At 43.7% G+C, this 22,172-nt stretch overlaps 1 protein-coding gene across 2 annotated transcripts in view; it reads left to right on the top strand.

Moving 5' to 3' along the window:
• Window positions 1-22,172, top strand: part of TAPBPL (TAP binding protein like) — a 62,054-nt gene that overhangs the window by 10,474 nt on the left and 29,408 nt on the right. For both annotated transcript variants that reach the window (XM_086932882.1, XM_086932883.1), the window contains exons 2-6: window positions 7,410-7,655; window positions 9,153-9,680; window positions 10,616-10,954; window positions 19,422-19,754; window positions 20,827-20,919. In XM_086932882.1, the coding sequence (XP_086789008.1) occupies window positions 7,410-7,655; window positions 9,153-9,680; window positions 10,616-10,954; window positions 19,422-19,754; window positions 20,827-20,919 (1,539 nt within the window). The remainder of the gene's footprint in view (window positions 1-7,409; window positions 7,656-9,152; window positions 9,681-10,615; window positions 10,955-19,421; window positions 19,755-20,826; window positions 20,920-22,172) is intronic.

Here is a 22,172-nt window from a genome sequence, read left to right as displayed (position 1 = left end):
CTATCCAAAAAAAACACGTTAAAAAATGTAAGATTTTTAAAAGGAAATAATTTTATTGCCATTTTCAGCGATTACTACTGTGACAAAAACGTGTCAAGATGTACATTCCATAACAATCTATACAGTAGAATGGTATACAGTTTATTATATCTGGGCCAGCCCTCAGCAGGCCTATCAGTATAGGAGCTACATATATATGGTAGCAATAAAAGTATTCCCTACTAAGGACCGAACAATATCCATTACTATCTAGTCACTCCAAACTACAATTTCCACAAGTTCTAGATTTCTCCATGCTTATGCATACATCCTCTAGCCTCATATATTGGAGTTTCAGGAACATACACTTATACTTTGCAAAGCTCTGCCTTTGAGGCGTCACAGAAGTCCTCCAGTTCTGCTCTATGTCCCTCCTGACTATTATCCAAAGGAACCATCTCACTCCATGTCATGGACTCAGTTTGCAGTAGTGGACCTTTGTGTGTCAGCCTAATGCATTCTGGGTGTTGTAGTGTTGGTTTGCTTACATTGACATCATTTGATTGTTACTCCTTACACAGAGGATTTCTAGGAGAAATTTCAGAACTGGAAGCATTGTCCGCCCTACTATTACCAAACCCAAGTTTACTAGGGTGCTGCTATGCCTATCCGTATTTAGGAAGTCTAGAATACTGAGCAAAGCAGGTTGAGGTGTAAGCGAAAACTGCCACCCTGAGGCACCCGACAATGTGTCGGTAACTTCCAGCCTGATTCCTTGAGTATCAGAGCAATCCCAGGCCATGTGTAAGAAGTCACCCTCAGTCACATGGCCTCTGATACAGAACGGGGATAAGTCATACCCCATATACAAGAGCATTTGTCTAGTATAGTAAATATGATGTAAATAGTAGATTTGAATCAGTCTGAAGTGGAACAAAAATACCCTCAAAGCTATGAGGATATGTTGCCATTCCTTCACCTGTAATAAACCAATATCTGTTTTGTAGACTCTTCTCAGTTGCTCAAAGCAGTCTGGGTAATGAATGACCAATCTTACAGGTCTGCATTACTTCTAACTTGTCCAGAGTCCCAGTGTTCGGTTCGGCCTCGAGTGGGGAGAAATCTTGCAGATTTCCAGATACTTTAAAACTGGGCATAATGACTTAGAGACTGTTGTTATCTAAAGTAGTGTAACTTTTAAAGGCCAAACTCAGGTCGTAATTGTGAAAAGGATTCCAAGGCTGGGTCCTCCAGGATGTCCCCAGTTTTACAATTCAGTCTCCCAAAACCTGACACTGCCAACTTAGGGATCCTGGTCTGTAGGTGGGACCAAGACAGTGGGGTGTCCATGGTGAGCCATCCATGCCAGTTATCCTCCCGAGAGCCTCCTGCCCTAGTCTGAATGAAGTTTGGATAGGTAGGTGCTGAACATATGCTGGTATGCTGCCAAAGGGGAGACCTTCCCAAAACCCCATAGTTCAACTCATTAAGGAGGACCCATGTGGAACAGCCAGTTGTTGATAACCGCGTCGGCGCACTAACTAAATTGCCCCAGAGATGAAAAATAAAATGGTAATACATTGAATTTATCTCCATTGTTTTTTTTCAATAACCCAGTCTCGAGCAAAGCGTGAGGACTGGGGCGGGGCCGCTGCTGACTGGAAGCACAGAGAGCAGTGCTGGGCCAGGCACCTTAAGTTTAAAGTGCGCATGTCTCTTTGGTCGGCTGTCTTGCGATGGCCAGCCAGATGTCCATTTTAAGCCTCTCTAACCCAGCTGTCTTATGACCGATGGGTTAGAGAAAGGATAGGGCTCTACTCCAGTGTCCTCAGGAGCGCCGAAGTAGACCGCTCCCTCTAACCCTGGCGCTTCTCTAATGCTGCATGAGAATAGTGCCAGGATTGGTTAGTGCAGTTTCCTGGGTCCCACTTTGGAGCCTGCCTCAAGAGTGCCCGTGCGAGTAGGACATCACGCCAGGAACATAAGTGTGATTCTTTTATTTTTGTCCCACATTCCTCACCACCTTCCGCACATGCCAGCCGCCACTGGTTAATAACTAGAAGATGGGATGCACTGTAATAGAACCGAATAGCTGCAACTAACAGACCCCCCCTGAATGTTGATATAAAACACTTGGCTAAGGAGTTGGGAGAGGGAGTAATATACCCTGCAGAGAATATTTAACCTGGTCTCTCGGGAAAGTTTGTCTAGATTTCCCCATGTGGGATAACTCAAAATCTAAATCCAGGCGGTGGATCTTCATGGGCAGATTTGCTGCTGTGGAAATTTCTCACTGGACTGTAAGTCAGCATTTTGTGATAATGTGAAGCACAGTAGACATAACTTCCTGAATGAAGACAAACATCTTAAAAGTCCAAAGTATCCAGATCAGGTTTAATGAGAGCATCGCTGCTACAGAATGGACGTGTTAAAGCCCCCCCTCATTGTGTACAAACCTCAGCTTTATATACATGTAAGTGACCACCTTTAGCACTCCCTAACCTCCTTCTAATTCCAACTATTTCCAGACTATGTGATTGAGCATCTGAGACCCTCATCTGGAAATGTTACAAATCTGTTGTAGACCCTGAGATGTTGCTGACCGCAAAGATCCTGTATTTTAGCCCACTGTTTTCTTGTGAGATTTATGGCCCATATTTAGGGTGAGTGTATTTACAACTTGAGAGGGTTTGACCAGGCACAGCTGACAATTGACTTGGTGGCCTTTGCTGTAACTGAGAAACCTAGAATACCTTTTGTTGAGCTAGTGCTGGGCAGAGGTACACCCTGTACATTTGCTCTTACAGTAGTTGACATTCACACTTGACTTAAAAAAACAAAAAAAGGTACCACATATACTGACAATAGAAAATGATAAAAGTCATGCAATACCTTTACATATGATGAGGTCTATGTTCTACTTTCATCCACAGAGAAGTGCTCCTCAAATCAACACCATACGTCTAAAAAGAGGGAAGTGTATAATATGGGTAATTCTGAAGCATGTCAAGGAAATAAGTTCTCTAGTGGACTATAAAGGAACTGAGATAATATCCACAAGAGTTGATGCATTACTATAGATCACTTGATGATTAGTGCATATAGAAAGGTGTTAGGGGGCAGATGTATCAAACGTTTTTTTTGTCGCAAATGCTGCAAATCGCAAAATAGCAGCGTTTGCAACAAAAAAATCAAAAAAAGCGATGTATCATTGAAATTGCATCGCAAACTTAAGGAATCGCAAAATTTGCGATTCCTTAATTTTGCGTCAGCATTTAAGGAATCGCAAATTGCGATTCCTTAAAAGCTATGTATGAAGCATTCAGGTTTTGCGAATTTACACTAAGAAATCACAAATCACGGCCAACTTGTTGTTGGTGTTAATTCGCGAATTCTTTTACAAATGCATTTTTTGGCATTTGTAAAGGTGCCATGTGGCGCCCATACATGCCCTTAGGGCATGTATGTGCGCCATATGCGCACACATGTAACGTTTAGGGGTGCAGCAGTGTGTCCTTAAGACACCCTTGAAATTATTCTCAATTTGCGATGAGCAAATTGCGAATCGCAAATTCAGAATAACTTTCCATTCCTTCCTATGGGCGTCCTGGCCCATCAAAATGAATGGGAAATTATTCCTTAATTGCAATTAGCAAATTGCTAATCGCAATTAAGGAATTTTAAGAAATCTAAGAAAAATAGTGAATTTTTACATACATACCATTTTGCAATTCTCAAATGGCGATTCTCAAAAAATCGCTATTTGAGAATCGCAAATATGTATTTGGATACATCTGCCCCTTAGTCTTTAAGGATTCTGAGGCAATCCATAAGGACCCTATTAGTGACAGGGTACTACCAGAACATCAAGTTTGAAATATTATCCTACAGAAATAGTGCATCTAGAATACTGTGATGGTAAGTACAATGTTTTTTTTTAACTCCACATCTATATACCTTGATGATGTATACATTTTCATAAATCGTGTTCCAGCTTACTGAAGATGCTAGGATAGTTCCCTGGGCAAGCAGAAATAGGTGACAAGGTCACAAGTTTCGTAATGAATGAGGTATTTTGCTTGGCAAAGAAAGAAATGGGTCAGATCACCAGATGAGTCGACACATTGAAGGTTTTTTCTTGTGAACAGTGAAGCTGTGTTTGTAATGTGAATAGGAGCATTTCATACTTTTATGTGCGAACAACATCTGGGTACTTTTATGTGAGTCAAAATAAATACCATGGTGTTTTAGTGAGAGAACATTTTTATTTTATGTGAGCAGAGGCTCTGGGTTTTTTTAGTGTTAGGAAAAAAAGGGTATTTCATATTGGAACAAAATTACTGGTGAGGTTTATTATGTAAGTATAAATATTGCTGTATTATGAGCAGAGATACTGCTGCCCCCTTTCGTTTGAATAGAGAAATGTTAGTAGTTTTTCATGTGAGTTGAAACACTTTCTCATAATGTTGGTGAAAACACTTGTGTAATTTTTTCATGTTAGAAGAACCAGCGCGTTCTTTTTTATATGAACAGAATCAGTGTTTTGGTGTTTTGACCCATGTTACTAGAAACAATGGTTTATTTTTGTTGTAAGTAAAATCAGTGTTTTGATATATTGTTTCATGTCAGTAGGAACACTGGTTTATTTTTTCTTGCGAGTAGAATCAGTGTATTTTTTGTCACTAGAAACACCAGTTTATTGTGTCATGTGAGCAGGATCAGTGTTTTGATATATTGTTTCATGCCAGTAGAAACACTGGTTTATTTTTTCTTGTGAGTAGAATCAGTGTATTTTTTGTCACTAGAAACTCCGGTTTATTAGGTCTCGCCTGTCGATGCACATGTGCATCGAGCAAGCGAGACTATGGGGGCTTATCCACTCTTTATCCAACTTGCAAGGAATCGTGGCGATTCCTTGCAGTGCCCGTGACTTTTAAGCTCAATGCGCATGCGCATTGAGCTTAAAAGCGCGTGCACATGCCCCCAGCCGCCTGCCTTGCCTACTCTCCCGCCCCCTCACTTCTTGATTGCACGGCCGCTAGGCCGTGCCTCCCCTACTCTCCTCCTCCTACTCTCCTCCCCTCGCCGTCTGTTCCCGCACTCCTCCCACACCCCCGCTCCGCCCCCTCCCCGTCATGTCGCGTCGCATTTCTCCTCCCCCCTCCCCACAGCTCCCCTACTCTCCTCCTCCTACTCTCCTCCCCTCGCCGTCTGTTCCCGCACTCCTCCCACACCCCCGCTCCGCCCCCTCCCCTGCCTGCCATGTCGCGTCGCATTTCTCCTCCCCCCTCCCCACAGCTCCCCTACTCTCCTCCTCCTACTCTCCTCCCCTCGCCGTCTGTTCCCGCACTCCTCCCACACCCCCGCTCCGCCCCCTCCCCTGCCTGCCATGTCGCGTCGCATTTCTCCTCCCCCCTCCCCACAGCAATGATGACCCTCTGTCCTGAAATGTGACCCTTTTTTTGTTTTGCTGTAGCCCGACTCAACCGTATATGAGCCTATACATGAGCACCAGTTGCATCACACCTGGACAAATTCATTTTTGTGGTACTCACGGGGAGATTAAATAATTTGCCCAGGATCATAGCATGTTGAGCCACGCGGAGATTCGATCCTTATTCTCCCAATCCAAAATTGGCAGCCCGAGCATAAGGGCCACCTCCCTTCCCCCTTAGTCTCTGCTATTGTCTACTGTTTTCTTCTGTAACATTGTGCTCCTGAGCCCAATTACCTTGGCTGCTTCGTAACTCCTAAACTGAGCATCCGGCCATCCGAGAAACTGCCCCTCATGAGCGGTATCCCTGCACCCCAGCCTTCATGTGCCCCGCGTATGCATTATTTTACTATTATTCACCCCTCTCCCCCAAAATTGTACCCGGACCTGCCTACGCCCCACGTGCTGTCCGTGCGCATTTAAACTTCACTGCACTGGTCCCTTCTACCTGCACCTCAAAGCTCTCGGGTCGTGGCATGTGTGTGGCCTGAACCTGCACACTTTCAAACGCCCCTGGAGGGCACTTGAATCCCCGCTGTGCTATCTCTGGTATTTGGGAGCTCCGCCCCCTGCATTACACTGATACCGCCAACCCTACCACACGTTAAAGCAACCCGATCATTCTCACCCCCCCCCCCCCCAACCATCCCTACTGATCCGGTGACTATTACATAAAGGTAATTGCGAGAACTGCATACTATGTTTGTCCACTTGGCTCGTTTGGTTGCCGCTGAACCACACCACCGGTGTATGAAATCGCATTGTTGCATCTTTTAGACTACTCAGCAGGCCCTCTCGATTATTCTGACCGAATTGCCTCCTAGAGTGCATCTTTTGCTTATGTTAAATGAGGATTAAGATGAAGAATTATCGGCACGGCGTAAAACATGTGTGCAGGTCCGCAGAGAGGGATATTATTTATTACCATGGGGGGGGGTCGTGATCAACTCGTGCCCTCTTCCGAATCAACGTTAAGCTGCACTAGTTTATATAGCGGACATTTTTCCACTGTCCTACATCCACCACCCCCTCACACCCCCTAACCCTCACCCTCACCACCTCACACACCCTCACTCACCCTCACACACCCTCAAACACCCACACCCTCACCCTCACACACCCTCACACACCCACTCACCCTCTCACACCTGCTGCACTCTCCTGCTCTCTAGAGATGTGGCCTAACGACCAGAGCTGCCATCTATGTCACGTAAATACAAAACATGTTGCATTCAAAATGCTATAGGTGTCACATTCGCGAAAGTTATAACTATTGGCGTTGTAAATGACAAAGCTATCAATTTAGCTATTTGGAAAACCAACAAATAAATAAAATATTTGTCATTTACAAGACCAATAGCTCCAACTTTTCTAATGCGAGACCTATTGCATTTCCAATGCTTGTTGTGTCATGTGAGCAGGATCAGTGTTTTGATGTATTGTTTCATGTCAGTAGAAACACTGGTTTATTTTTTCTTGTGAGTAGAATCCGTGTATTTTTTGTCACTAGAAACACCGGTTTATTGTGTCATGTGAGCAGGATCAGTGTTTTGATATATTGTTTCATGTCAGTAGAAACACTGATTTATTTTTTCTTGTGAGTAGAATCAGTGTATTTTTTGTCACTAGAAACACTGGTTTATTTTTTCTTGTGAGTAGAATCAGTGTATTTTTTGTCACTAGAAACACTGGTTTATTTTTTCTTGTGAGTAGAATCAGTGGATTTGTTGTCACTAGAAACACCGGTTTATTGTGTCATGTGAGCAGGATCAGTGTTTTGATATATTGTTTCATGCCAGCAGGAACACTGGCTTGTTGTTTCTTAGGTAGAAACAGTTTGTCAGCTCTCTGCCCTCTTTCATGTGAGTAGGAGCGTAGGTGTAGGTTTGCTAAGTAGGCTCACCTGGCACATCTTAATCAGGAATTGTTTCTCTAGGTGTGTGGGGGGGACCACCCCCGGATCTCAGCCCTGGGGGGCACCGAGAAGTGGACCTGGTCCTGGACTGCTTGTTCCTGGAGGAGAAGGCTGGACACATGGGCGGATTTGCCTCTGGATTCAGCCATGACGCAGCCACGCTAGTCCTGCGTGATATCAGGGTAACAGATGGAGAGTACTTGAATGACTACACCGACTACAACCCCCAAGATGCCGCTGAGGACGCCATCATCTTTGAGGGCAGAGGTTAGTTGAATGTGCTGCAGGAAGAGGCCATTGCTAGTAGAAAGGGAAAAGTTACTATGAGATGCTTGGCTTCAGGCCACTTAAACACAAATGACGAGATGTTTCCCCTCACCCATGATGAAGGCCATCCCTGTAATAGATGACACAGGTTGGGGGATTATCCTACAGGTGTTTGGCACAGATCTGCTCCAAGGCAGTAGTAGAAAGACAGATTTACTAACAGAAATCTCATGGAAATGTACAATGTAGAAATCATACCATATTTAGGTCTGACTTGGCAGCACAACAATTTGCCCAACATATTTGTTACTAATTCTTTAAAATTTACATAGAGTGGGTTTTGGCCCCACCCAGAGGAGTATTACCCCCTCCCCCTCCACTTCATGCTATTTGGTGACCCTCACGTGTCATTGATGAAATATCCCGCGAGCAGGGCGTAGGCAGGGTGAAATCCTGACTTTGACCAGGATTATACTTTAGCTGCTCTTTTAGTGTGCTCACTTTGTGTACTTTGCTACTCACAAAGGCCCAGATTTACAAAGATTTTGCATCAGGTGTGTGTTACTTTCTTAACGCTAACCAGACGCAAAGTGTTGTATTGGGATTCACAATCCAAAGCAGATAGAGATTTGCGTTGGATCATAACCAAAGTACAGCAAAGCTTCCTTCCATTATTTTGCATCAAAGGGGCGTTCCATGGGCAGTACACGGGCGTTCCCCTTAACCACCCTTTGATTTTGACGCAAATCTCTAACTACAAAGAATTGTAGAACGGAAATTGTACAACCTCCTGTGCCTTGTTGAGGCAGGCGTAACGAGGAGGAAAGTTTTTCATTTCTCTGCGTTTTTCCCCACTTTGCCTGTGAGCTGAATTATACAGGATGCATATAAAGTAGGAAATGGCTTAAAGCATAATCTATACTTTTCACAATACAGATACCATTTTACTATGGTGCAAGAGTGTCTGTGTTGACACATGGCAGCTAACGGAGTGCCATCACCAGGAGAAAGCAGAACAACACTACATCTAAGTAGATATGGTGCTGCTCTGTTCTCTCCGTTCACGCAACGCAGCAACTTTACTTGCAGCCATGTATAGCGTAAGTTGTATTCAAATCAGGACCGCGGTTTTGTTGTATGCAGTATCTACTGGTCTCTCCAGTGCACGCGTTGGAGACCTTTTAAGTCATAGCTGTCATAGATGCACAATTTGCTTCATTACCAACTACAGCCCAAAATGGTGTCCTGCAAACTTGCCCGGCTTCCCTAATCAATGACACTTCTACCTTGATAAAGTGCACAAGCACCAGTTCATAAAAAAAATTCTAGGAGCTAAGTTTGTTTTGCTCAAGGTTTTCTTTGTTTTGCCAATTCTTGAAAATGACCATTGTGAGGCTGAGGTAAAGTTTTTTCAGAGCAGGCTGGAGGTCAGATTGTATAACTTTCCCTTAGAATGTTCCCTTTTCACCTCATTGGTTATTTGTTGCCCTTTTTCAGGAGCATCAATGGAGGTGGCAGAAGCAGAAACTGTCCTGCATGCAGACTGCAATGGGCAGGAAGTGACCTGTGAAATCAGCCGTTACTTTGGTCGCAGTAAACCTAACAAGATGAAACCTGTACAGAAAGATGCAGGGGTTGAAAAGGTGGAGGCGGACCAGGATGTGTCGAGATTGGATCGGAGCAACGTGGATCATCAGCAAGAAGAGACGGGGCCTTTACAGGAAGGGGCTGGACTTGAAAAGGAAGAGGCAAGGCCTGAGTTCAAAGAGGCAGGGCTTACGGAGGAAAGAACTGAAATCCAAAAGGAAGAGGTGGGACTTGAACTGGAAGAGGGAGTCTTTGAAGAGAAGGAGCCAACCCATTTGTCCTCCTGGTTCATATTTTACATTCAGATTCCAAATGGAAATATTAGCATCACCATAGTGACGAAGACCGCGACAAATCAGGACCAAAGTGATGGTGAATCCAAACTTCATCCCAGATTGAAGGTGCCACTGAGTGACAAGGGGACAATACCAGTACTAGGTAATCATAGGTGGCACAAGAATCCAACACAATGCTACACCAAGGGCTAGAATGGCGGAGACGCATAGCTCTAGCCAATACCCCCAGCAAATGGGGACCTCCTACTCTTGGATAACAGGGAAATACAGTCTCTATGTTCATTTAGTCTTGAGTTTTAACTCTCATATATGACGCTGCTCTACCACGGGGCATCATTGAGAGAATGTAGGGCTTAAATTAAGAAAGACGTCTTACAATCTGTCGATTTACACATATAGTTCAATAAAAGTACAATTGGGTATAAATGCGCATAATGGGATAAAGTCCCTGCACACAAACATGCATTCTAACATGCATGTGTTAGAATAAGCTCTTGGTGAAATGGGAATTAAGTCTAGATGTTGATTTAGTCGTGGATTGTCCCCTTCTTGTGCACACTGCTCCAGCATTAAGGCCTTCCATTCGAGTCTGCTTCCATTTCTGGGAACAAATGGAAATTCAGTTGCAATGCTCACTTATCGGCTGAGTGCCCTGTAAAATTTAGATATGTGCACTAACTCCATTTACCTCACATATTGGAATTCCGGAGCATGCACTGTTTGCTACATAGAGAATTTACAGGGTACAGTAAAAATTTGCCTCTCACAAATTCCTGCAGTCCAAACCTGATGCAAAATGCTGGGGAAAGGTTCAGTAATGAGCAGTCCATGTGGATTATGGTGCAAAAAGCATCACAATTCACATGCTAGTCCCCTATTTGCAGGGTTCAACTCATAATAGCTGCTATTTATTAATCCATATAAGTTTGGCATTATCTCATTTTATTGAGTAGTTCACTATTGACCCCAGTCCAGGGCACTCATCATTTTGGCCTTAGGCTGTGTGTTCTCTCTTTTGTAAACGTTTCATTCACACATCTCTTTTTTTTCTCCTGACCAACCCTATCTCCTTTCCAGTGGACCTTAGCGTCTTGACCCGCACCCCTTCTCTCATCACCAGCATTGGGAATACGGTGAGGCTGGACTGCGGTCTGCTGTCATCTAGCCTGGACGCGGCTGCTGTGGAGTGGAGGATCCAACACGAAGGCAGCGGTCGCACTATTCTCGAGCATTCGCCAGGCAATGAATCCAGAAAATGGCCAGCTCGTATGCAGATGGACCCACAGTTGCTGCTGGATTCGGGGGACGCCTCCCTCACCATTGCGGATGTCGGGGTGAAGGATGAGGGGACTTACATCTGCCTCATTACCACGCCTACGAGCCACGCGCAGCAGATCATTCATGTGTTTGTCCAAGGTGAGAAGCCACATGCCTGTCCTGAGCAAGGGATGGGTGTTCTGTCCATGTTAGTGTTAGTTTGGTCTCGCTGGAGAAGTGAAGCAGAGTTAGATAGTTATTTCTGATTTCTACCAGGGCTCCCTTCCTACCCAGTGATTTGTTCAAGCTCCTCAAGGTCTAGCAAGGTGTCTCAAAGGACCCCGGGCGGCTAGTTTCAAATGAGATGGGAAACATCCTTTACGACGCAACTTTTACCATGCAGTACCTTTACAACGCAGGTTTTTCAACGCAAGTCATTACAACGAATTGCGCTGGGGGGCGCTCTAGGATAGGTAATAGTTTAATTTACTATCCAACACCTTCCCTACTATCCACGGGGACTGGAGTTGGAATAGTAAATTAAACTATTCACTATCCAGCACCCCCCAACGCAAGTCATTGTAACGACTTGCATTGAAAAACCTGCGTTGTAAAGGCATGCGTGGTAAAAGCATGCGTTGTAACAACGTACATCCAATGAGATCAACTCAAAAGCTTTATTGCACATTTTGGTAAATTATGGTGCAAGTCAATGAAATAGAGCTTACACAATGCAACGCGCCCAGTTCGTAGTCATTTGTGAAATTAACATTGAGGTCCTAATGTTGATCTTAAAAAAAAAAAAGAGTTTATGTACCAGGTTAATTGGATCCCATGTTGAGTAAAAAGGAAACTAGCTAAGTTATAGTTACAAAGAAGTGTTAAGAGTAAATAAAAAAATGTGGATGCAGATAAATTCACCCCACCAATCAGGGTGCAGGTGTGGCGTCTTAAAAGACATTTTGCTGATTATCTTAGAGGTGTCCAAAGTCTCTAAGTGACTCTGAGTGCACATTAGGAGCTTCAGCAGGATGGAGCACTGAGGCCGGACTCAGAGGATGGCCTTCTTGAGCTGCTGCCGTTTATTCATAGGTCTGTCAGCCTGGGCTACGTTGTGAGTCAGTTTCTGCTGAAGATTTTCTTCTCGTTAGGTTTGCGTTTCAGATTTACAACTGTGGATTCTAAAGCGCATTAACAGATAACTAAAGCCCTTAGTCACACTTCTATATCACGCTTGTTCAGTTTTTTTGCATAGCCCTGTAAATGTGTGGCCATGTATATGCCTGGCTTGGAAAGTTGCAAGTCTGTGTATATTAACTAGTGGCTGCGGTCACTTGGTAATTATAGTTTTAGACTGCTTTTCCATAGACCGAGCGTTTTCTGGTTTCCTAATAACTTTGGCCCCGGTTATCACAAAACTTTCCCCAAAAATGTTCATCCACCTCAGCTCCTTCCTTGAAAGTTTTGGGTCCATCGGTGCAGCGAGGTCCGAGAAAAAAAGAGCGGGCCCAAAAAGCAAATTCCTCATGCATTTTTCATAGACTTCTTTAAGACTGGCTGCAGCAAAAACTGCTGAACAGAATTATACCAAATTCAACAGGAAGCTAGTCCTAGCTTAGTCCTCAGATTAAGCTTTCTGTGACTTTGTGTAAATCCGTTTAGCAGTTTTTGAGATATTAAGAGTAAAAAAAATCTAGATATTAGCACTATTGTGCTTGCGAGAATCTTGCGTGTGTCCCATGATAATGCAAATTAAAAAATGGAGCCCTGTGATTACGTGAGGTGCCTGTTTTTTCCGTGAGCCTTCACACTCTTGTGGGAGCGTTAAAGCTCCCGCGAATCTCCCAACAGCGAGCTCTCTGATTGATTGGCTGTAGCCGCCATTTCTGTTTACTGTGAACAATTGCAGGTGTTGTGGAAATGAAGTAGAAAAGCTGTATAAGCGGGCAGTAGGAAAGTATCTTGCTATTATGAAGATAAATGTATACTGTGTTTTTAAAAAACAAAATTACGATCCCATGGGACTCTAATGGTATTACGAATGGTAAAAAGGAGTAGGTGACTTCTCAATACATCCTAGTAGTAGAAATGCATATTGTGGTCTTTGTTATTGAGAGGAAGTGTGTAAGACATAAATAAGTACTGTGATTAATAGAAGGTAAATTCTTATTTTTTATGTTACGATCTTGGGAGACCTGCTGGATTGTGCAAAATAGACTGGAGTAGGTCATCTTTGATTACACTCTGGTAATCACACTTGTTACTGTAGAAAATAGTCCTATTGGAGCTGGTGTTTATCAGAGTCTGCTATTTATGCTGATCAGCTTGGGAAGAGTTGTGAGTAGACTTAAGGCTAGTCCCACACCTTACTATGCACACCCATCATCCGAGAGAGGGGTCTCTGCAGAGAGACCAGTCCCTCCACAGACTCTACTATTCACACCTACCATCCAATAGAGCGGTCTTAGCGGAGAGGCCAGTTCTTCCTCACACATTACTGCGCACACCCATATTTCAAAAGAGAGGTGTCAGGGTGGAGGCTAGTCCCTCCTCACACAATACTATGTACACCTGTCATCTGATACGAGGGTCTAAAAGGAGAGCCCAGTCCCTCCGCACACCGTCATCTGCGAGAGAGCAATCTCTTTCTATACCCTACTACTTGCACCCGTGATTTGAGATAGAGGACTCAAAGGCGAGGCCAGTCCATCCACACACCCTGATACACACACCCATCATTTGAGAGACAGAGGTCTCAAAGGAAAGGCCAGTCCCTCCACACACCTTACTACGCACACCTGTCATTTGAGAGAGAGAGGTCTCAAGAAGAGGCGGGTTGCACTCCATACACCCTGCTATGCACACCCTTCAGATGTTTAATTTTACCCAACTCCATGGTAGTCATGAAATTGACCTAAGAAGGATGAAAGGCTGAGTGGACCTGTCAGGATTTGAACCTGTGACCATGAGGTTGAACATGGGCACCTACAGTGGATGCATTGGACCACTAGGCCACCATACTCCCCGGCATCTGAAACAGGGGTCACAAAGGAGAGGCCAGTCCCTCACCGCACCCTACTGCGTACAACTATCATCTGAGAGAGGGGTCTTAAAGGAGAGGCCAGTCCTTTCTAGCACTCTACTACGCATTCTTGATCATCTGAAAGAGGGGGTCTGAAAGGAGAGGCCGGTCCCTCTCTGCACCCTACTACACACACCTGAAAGAGGTCTCAGCAGAGAGGCTAGTCCCTCCCATCACCATATTCTACACACACTTCACCTGAGAGAGGGGGCTGAAAGGAGAGGCCAGTCCATCCCCGTACCCTACTACGCACACCCATCACTTGATAGCAGGGTCTGAACTCAGCATGAGAGGCCAGTCCCTTCACACACCTTCCTATGCACAGAGAGGTTTGATAAGAGATGCCAATACCACGCCACATCCTACTATACATACTTGTCACCTTACAGACCGGTCTCAGCTGAGGCCAACCCCTCCCCACCCCTACTACCTAGACCTAGAGGTCAATCAATCTCGGCAGGAATCAGAGAACTGCATTGGCTCCCTGTGCAGCAGCGCGTGGAATTTAAGGCCCTATGCCTGGTTCATAAAGCATCCCACATTTTTTTTTACCCTACACCCCCGCTCGTGCCCTTAGGTCCAGTAATTTAGGACTCCTCCAGATTGATAGGATTAGGCTTGTAAAATGGGGCGGAGAACTTTTTCAAACTATGGAGCAAAGTTATGGAACAAAATCCCTATAGCCATGAGATTCCAATCAAATCGACAATCCTTCAGGAAGGATTTGGAAACGTGGCTGTTTACTTCGATCCAGCTCCCTAATAACACAGGCTGTATCACTTCCGTACACACCAGCACCAAGACGCCCTGGCATTCGAGCGCTATACAAACATATATCATATCCTACTACAGACACTCGTCATCCAAGAGAGGGGTCTCAGCTGAGAGGCCAGTCCTTTCAAACACCCTACTATGGCCATCCATCACCTGAGAGCGAAGTCTTGGCAGAGAGGCCAGTCCCTCCCACAGTCTACTGTGCATACTGGTCACCCGGAGGAGAGGTGTGTATTATACACTCCTGTTATACCCTGGAAACCTCTGAGCTGAGAGGCCACTTTCTCAACATACCCTAGTAGTGAGAACTATAAAGTTTAAGTACTGTAATGAAAGAAAGTGTAAAATCTATCCCCTGAAAAATTTTACAACTCTCAGAGGATTGTAAAAGGGTACGGAGCGGTAGAAATAATCTGTTTGACGAGAGAGAGGTCTCAGCAGAGAGGCTTATGCGTTTGCACACTCTACTACCCACACACAGAATTACAGGACTGTTATCCATGAGATATATGCTAAGTGTTTGAGCTCGCAAGACTCTTGCAAGAGCCTGAGAAATATGCGGGCAAAGGCAGGTGTTTGGGTGCTCCTGCTCTCACGAGAGTCCTGCGGTTACTGGCATCCTAAAAATAGCGGTTATGACATGAAAGAACCATATAATGTAGCAATAGGGTGGATTTAACAATAGCCTTTGTGTTTATAGTGTAGTGTTTAGTTACACATAGAACTGGATACATTTCGTAATGTTATTAGGGAAGATCCTATTCCCTTCTGCAGTCAAGGGCTCTTCATCTCGCCTATAGACACTTGGCACATCAAAACAGATATTGTTATGGTATATGGAGCCATGCCACGGTCACAGAGAAATGGAGAAAAATTTTTATTGACACGTTTTTGTGGGTTTTGTAATTAGGACAAAACTTTTTTGACCATTGCCATTTTTTTCTTTTTTGCTTTGACATATATTAGAATATACAAAGGCAGTGTGAGTAAATAGACACATCAATTGTGAAAAGATCTCCTTCATTTGGATTTCAAGTGCAGCTCCTGTGACAGTGCACTGTGGTGGCAATGACCTAAGCACAATCATCAGGTCTGGGTGCTCACAATCCAAAATGCTCTGAACCATTGGTATCAAGTGATGCCACTTCATATCTCTATGATTCTTCCAAGTGATGTCCAAGTTTTGAAATCTAATGCGAGTGATTAAGTTCCATAAGCAAGATAGAGTTATATGAGGAGAGAAAATATGGGAGGGTAGCAAAATGATATAAATGTAATTAGTAGATTTGTGGCTGTTACAAAAGTAGATTAGGTTGTGTTCAACTGCTGTTTGTATGGTGCAGTTACTTTACTAACAATTCAAGCTTTTCTAGTGGGTAATTTTTAAATTTTGGTAGGGTCTAGTGAGAATAAAGAAGGCAGCACTGCCCTGCCAGGCTCTCACGAGATTCTCACAAACCCTTGAGAGGCTCACGAGGGCCACCGACATTGATAGGCTTTTCCTGGCTCTCGCAAGAATTCCTAAGATGGAAAAAAACGAAACATACTACAAATAACATAGACAATTAAACTATAGGGTAGCTCTGAAAAGAGCTGCTTTTGTTAATGTCAATTTTTTGTGTGTTCTAACATAATACTTTTTTGTCTTTTTAAATTTTAGAATGGGGTAGAACTCAAACATACAAATTGGGAGGGAGGAGGGAATAACAATATCTAATGAAAAAGAAAAAAGAGACAATTCTGGAAAAAATAACTGTTTAAAAAAAAACGTCTGCCTATGGGGGCATTTGTGATCTTGGACAAGGTTGTCTTCCACTGACCTGCCTGTCTCTGATGAAAAAATTATCTGCTCACACACACAGTAAAAAGTGCTTTATTAATATAAGCAGTGTTGTTATCTGCTTCAACACTCTGTTCCTGGGCAGGCACAGTATCTCCATGTTGAAATGAGGTGGAAGCCCCTGAAGAGTTGTCTAGCTCCTCAGCACAAACAAGCAAACTCTGCCCAAGCAGGTCTTTGTGAATGCGTAGACCTGAGGTGCCTCCACATTCTTGTGGTACTCGTACTATACTGTTTGTTTCTACTCCCCCGGCTGAACTCCTTCTTGCAAAGTTTGCAGATGACCTACTTTGCAGAGACTTTTTTGCCATTTGGCCGCAGGTAAAATATTGTCATACCCAAGGCTCTTTGGCAGGCTGAGGTGGCTCAGGTGCTTCAACAGCACTAGGCTGCTCATCAGAATCTGATGAAGATATTTTTGTATGCCATAGCAAAAAGGCAAACCGAGCAAAACCACAAGGTCTACCTGCAGCAAACTCCAATAGTCAAATAAACCAAAAGGATCGAATCTATCTTTTGTAGATAAAGACAGCCATACGTGCCAATCACAGCTCTTGCTTGTGTTTCTTCTCCCGGACCTCTTGCGAGAGTTTTGCGAGAATCTCACGGGTTGTAAACACTGTATTGGTTTATATATATTGAATGGAACTATTCATAACAATTCTTCTAAGTTTATCAACATCTCTAATGTCTTACTTTGTTCAGTATTACAAGAAAACACTGTTTAAGTTAATTCCAAGTGTACGATCTTGCGAGATTCGAATAGGAAGTACAGCCTCCTCGGAGTCCACACAGGAATTGTGTGTTCAACTTTAATAAGTGTCTCACGACAGTTATTAGTTTGTAATAAATTAATAAATATAACAAACCTATCTAAATGACTCCCTTATTATAGATTACCATTAAACAATAACGGAACACATTAAAAACTTTATACAATACTTTGTAACAAAATGTATAACAAAATGTATAACTCGCATGTATCGCACAAGCTGCTCACAAGCCTCTCGTGAGAATAATAAAACACCTTAAAAGTAGATTTACATAGTGAAAACGAATAATATACATTATTTCTGAATTTTAATTATAACTTTAATGTAGAAACAGATATGAAGGCTATGAAAAGTGTGGCATTGGAATACAATTGAACTCCCTGAGAAGATGTCTTAATATAAAACTTGCAAAAACTGAGGAGCTGGACAATCAACACAAATATTGTTGTATTACTTTGTTTTATACTCTGACATAATTCTTTAGAAACATTCTGCAAACTGTGCACCCTTTTCAGTTATATTACACTACAAATGTCATTCCCTTTCAAAATAATGTCCCCACACAGTATATTATTCAGCTATTGAACCATAGATACACTCCAAAAATAATTAATTTAGTTAAAAAAAACCTACATTGCATGATACTGGGGCAGGATCGCTGATGTCCCGTCTACGGTGGTGGGGAGGCCAATTGACAACTCACCACTGCCCATTCTGTTGGGTGTCCTGAAGGGGGTGTGTGATGCCGGTGGACATAAGATTGTGGTGGGGATTAGAGTTACATTGAGAAAGAGAGATATTGCTAAAGGGTGGCAGCTCCCCTCTCCTCCCCCACTTGATACATGGAAACAGGTGATAGATTGGTGTGCAATACAGGAGAAGTTTGTATAGGAAGCATGAAAAGATATGGAAAAAATGGTTGGAGTACTGCAGTGCATAGAGATCTCCGCACGCAGGACTGCGATCTAAACCCTAGTTTTTTTCATGCCTGCCAAAAATTCCTTTGTAAATTCATGGCAGACACAAAAAGGTAAATTTGATCATAAACATACCTTTATGACCAAATTTACCTTTGTGAATAGACCACACTGTTTAATGAGTTAAAAACGCTAATTTGAAAGTTTCATGACCAATTTCACAGCCACCTTTACCGGACTGTTTGAGGGATATCACTTTTAAAGATGAGAACAACTTGAATGATCAATGAAATCAGAGTGATGTATGACAAATGTTTGTGTTTCCTTTCGTGAATCTCCAAATTTAAAATAAATGTTGTGAATTATATTTTTTACAAGTATTGATCTGAACGTTTCGATTGATATCTGCATAGATTAAATACATTATATTTGTATTAAAGAGAATAGAATTATATATGTATAAGGGGGATAACTAAGATAATGGAAAATTTATCAGAAACCTTGTTTTTTATTCATAGATGATGTATTAAATACATAAATTGTACATTGATTCATATGGGCGTTAGAAGACTTCTATTTAAAATAGGTTACACAATATAACAATGCATGTCTGGAAGGTTGATTGGTCGGATACCTTCAACTCAACCCTTCTTTCTTTCGTGTTAAATTGCTTGATCGGCATTAAAGGTGCCATGCAATCTCCTTGAGAAAAAGGTGGAAGGAATAAAGTAGCTACTCTTGACAATCTAGTATGGTAAAATAATTTAAAGATCTGCTTAATTGCAAGAGGAATCTGCAGTCAATTATTTTGTGTCAGGCCTTGTTATAGGCACAAGTATCTCTCAAGGTTCATTCTCTCACTTATTCTTGTCCAATTGACTTTTGATGCCTTTGATGGGACAGTTTCTGTTCTGTGTGCCATTGTGGGTTGTACGACGTTACCACGCGGTACATCACAACGTGGAACATCACAACGCAGCTTTTACAACGCAAGTCGTTACCACGACTTGCGCTGTAGGGTGCTGGACTTAGGAATAGTATGATTTACTATTCCAACTCCAGCCTACGTACAGTAGGGAAGGTGTTGGAATAGTAAATCACACTATTCCTTAGTCTAGAGCGCCCTCCAGTGCAAGTCGTGGTAACGACTTGCGTTGTGATGGTACCGCGGTGTTTTGACCGCGTAGTAAAGGTTGTTTCCCGCCATTGTGTGTTCAACACTGTCTTTTCTCTTCTACAGAACCTCCAAGGGTCACGCTCTCTGTCCTGCCTTACCCCGATGACCCAATCCCCAAAACTGTGCTCACCTGTGACATGATACGTTATTTCCCACTGGATGTTGAAGTGCATTGGACCAGAAATGTGCAACAGGCCGGTCTGACAGATGCACTGGAGATTGCGGAGTCATACTCCTCCAGCCACCGGCACAACCAGGATGGCACCTTGAGCATCAGCTCATCCGTTGAGGTGCTTGAGTCAGACTTGGTTAAGGGTGGCTGGGACTACACCTGCAGCGTCAGCCACATATCACTGAAGGAACCAATCACAGCAAAAGTGTTGCTGGAGCCTAGAGGTAATTAAGCCTTTTGATTCCATCAAGCTCAGCCTAATTCTGCTTTTGCCATACACACACACATGCACACCACCAATGTCTTATATAGCAATATACATATTAGCTAAGAGGGCTCTTCCTCACATTTGCGGGCATTCATTAATGAGGCTCTACTATGGATGCACCTGACTTCCCAGCCACATTGCTCTACCAATTAGAGTAAGCCCATGATGAACCTACCTGTTTCTGCACTGGTGAGTGCTTAGTTTGTGCCAGTGTTTGCAGGTGCTCATCACAAGCACTTATTTGCCAACAATGCAATTTATTTCTAACGGTCTACAATATGGTTGCACTCTCAGTCTATTTTTGAGCACTGCATATAAGCAGAGGGTTTAAGAGTTACATTTACACAAACTTAAAATTATAACTCAGCCAGGCCATTCTTACAGCTTTGGTGATACAGCATTATACAAATTGTCACATGTGTTAGCTTGTGATGGTTAGTGGGTAACAGTGGTACTGGCATTTGACATCCCTGGCTGGTTGTTCGAGTTCCAGTTGACTTGCATGAAATATCTTAGACCTTTCACTTATGTTTTTACCAATTAAGCACCAGCTCGTCCCCACTGATGCCGCGCGGCCTTGGAGAACATTCCTTTTCTACACACTGCAACACCAATAGAGCCCAGCATGAAAGGTGCCTCTTTCGCTATACTCTGGCTCCACCTCTGGGACCCAGTCATGAGGGAACCTCACTAACCGCATGCACTGTTCAGCCAATGGGGTTCCTTCCAGTAAGTCATGAGGGAACCTCACTAACCACATGCACTGTTCAGTCAATGGGTTTCCTTCCATTAATGGGTCTCTGTTGCCATATGAAGTTTTCCACTGAAAGATTGCTCCCCAAGTGGAGCTTCATCTACACAAACTGCTGCCACAAGGGGCCCAGACCCTACAATAACATGCCTATGACACCCTTCTACCAAAATACACTCACAGCCCCCAAGCACACACTGCTCTGTCCGCTGGTCACTTCCTACCGAAATGTCACTGTCTTTTTCCCGCCTTCACGTTGTGTATTTATTTCCTTCAGGAGCAACGTATATTTTGGGAGCCTGCATCCTGTCTGTTCTCATCATGCTGGTTATTATCACGGGCTACATGATCTTCAAACTCAGGAACCAAGGTATGAAATCTGCTTATGCCACCAGCGAGCACTTGTAGGATAACCGTCCCCTATCACACCTACGACATACACTGCTGTCCGCTCTCATACACGCCATACCTCAAAGCAAGAACTCCTACATCATTCATCAAAACCCATTACTGTACTCCTTACCGTCCCACAGAAGTTCAAAGCCAGCACTCTCACTGCATTGCAATCACCCAGTGCTTCAATAGAGTCCCCTGTAGCCAGGGCTCCTATGCAGTGCTCTACACCCAGCACTCTTATTCTAGCCCCAAAGACCAGTGCTTGAGAGCCACTCAGCACATTCTGCAACAAATCGTGCTGCTTCACCATCTGTGTTCGTAAGTATCCCCAACTAAACAGCGCATGCGCTGCCTGTCACTATACATATTGTGGGCTTACCAAGAACTTACAGGGGCTTTAAGCTCACCCATTGCTTACCATTGGTTTTCTTTCCCATCACTGTAATTTAAATGCTATCTTGTTTGTGTCCAAGCTTGCCGGTCTTGTGCCTCCTGTGATTAGCTGGCTTCTATGCTTCCACTGCTTGCTTTTCAAGCCCTACTTTTTTTTTTGGCTCAGCACTCCAGGAGAGTGCATGTGTTTTCAGCTGTCGTCCTGGTGTACTTTTCTCTCTATGCACTCTGTTGTGCCTCTGTTGTCCGGTGCTTGTCCCTACCACCCTCTACGTGGTAGTCCTTGTATACCTTCTCCCTGCTGATTTCTCCACGTTGCTCTCTTGCCCGTTGCTTCTCCTCCCCAACCCGCTACCCATGTTGCTTCTCTCACCGCAGTCTCCTCACTTGTTGATTCTCCTCCCCATAACATACTCTTCTCCCGCTGAAAAAAACAAAAGGCGCTTTTCCATGGTCCACCATGGATCGCAAATCAAACAGGAAAAAAAGTGCCCATGCCATTTCATAGACATGCACGTCAATGGAGTATGCATCTACAACATGACACATGGTAAGTCAAGTCAAGTCATAAAATTTGTATAGCGCACTACATACCCAGAGGGTTTCAAGGCGCTTAGGAAGGGGAGGAGGATTATTTGTCAAATATCCACGTTTTAAGCTGCTTTCTGAACGCTAGGTGGTTCTGGGTGAGGCGAAGGTAAGCGGGGAGTGAGTTCCATGTTTTAGCAGCCAGGTATGAAAAGGATCTGCCTCCCATGGTGGTCTTGTTGATGCGAGGAACAGTGGCGAAGGCTTGGCTGGAAGAGCGAAGTTGGCGGGAGGGGGTGTAGAAGG

This window comes from Lissotriton vulgaris, chromosome 7 (assembly GCF_964263255.1).
Source record: "Lissotriton vulgaris chromosome 7, aLisVul1.2, whole genome shotgun sequence".
NCBI classification, from domain to species: domain Eukaryota; kingdom Metazoa; phylum Chordata; class Amphibia; order Caudata; family Salamandridae; genus Lissotriton; species Lissotriton vulgaris.
Note: the sequence above shows the minus strand (reverse complement) of the source record. Positions and strands in the feature narration are given on the sequence as shown.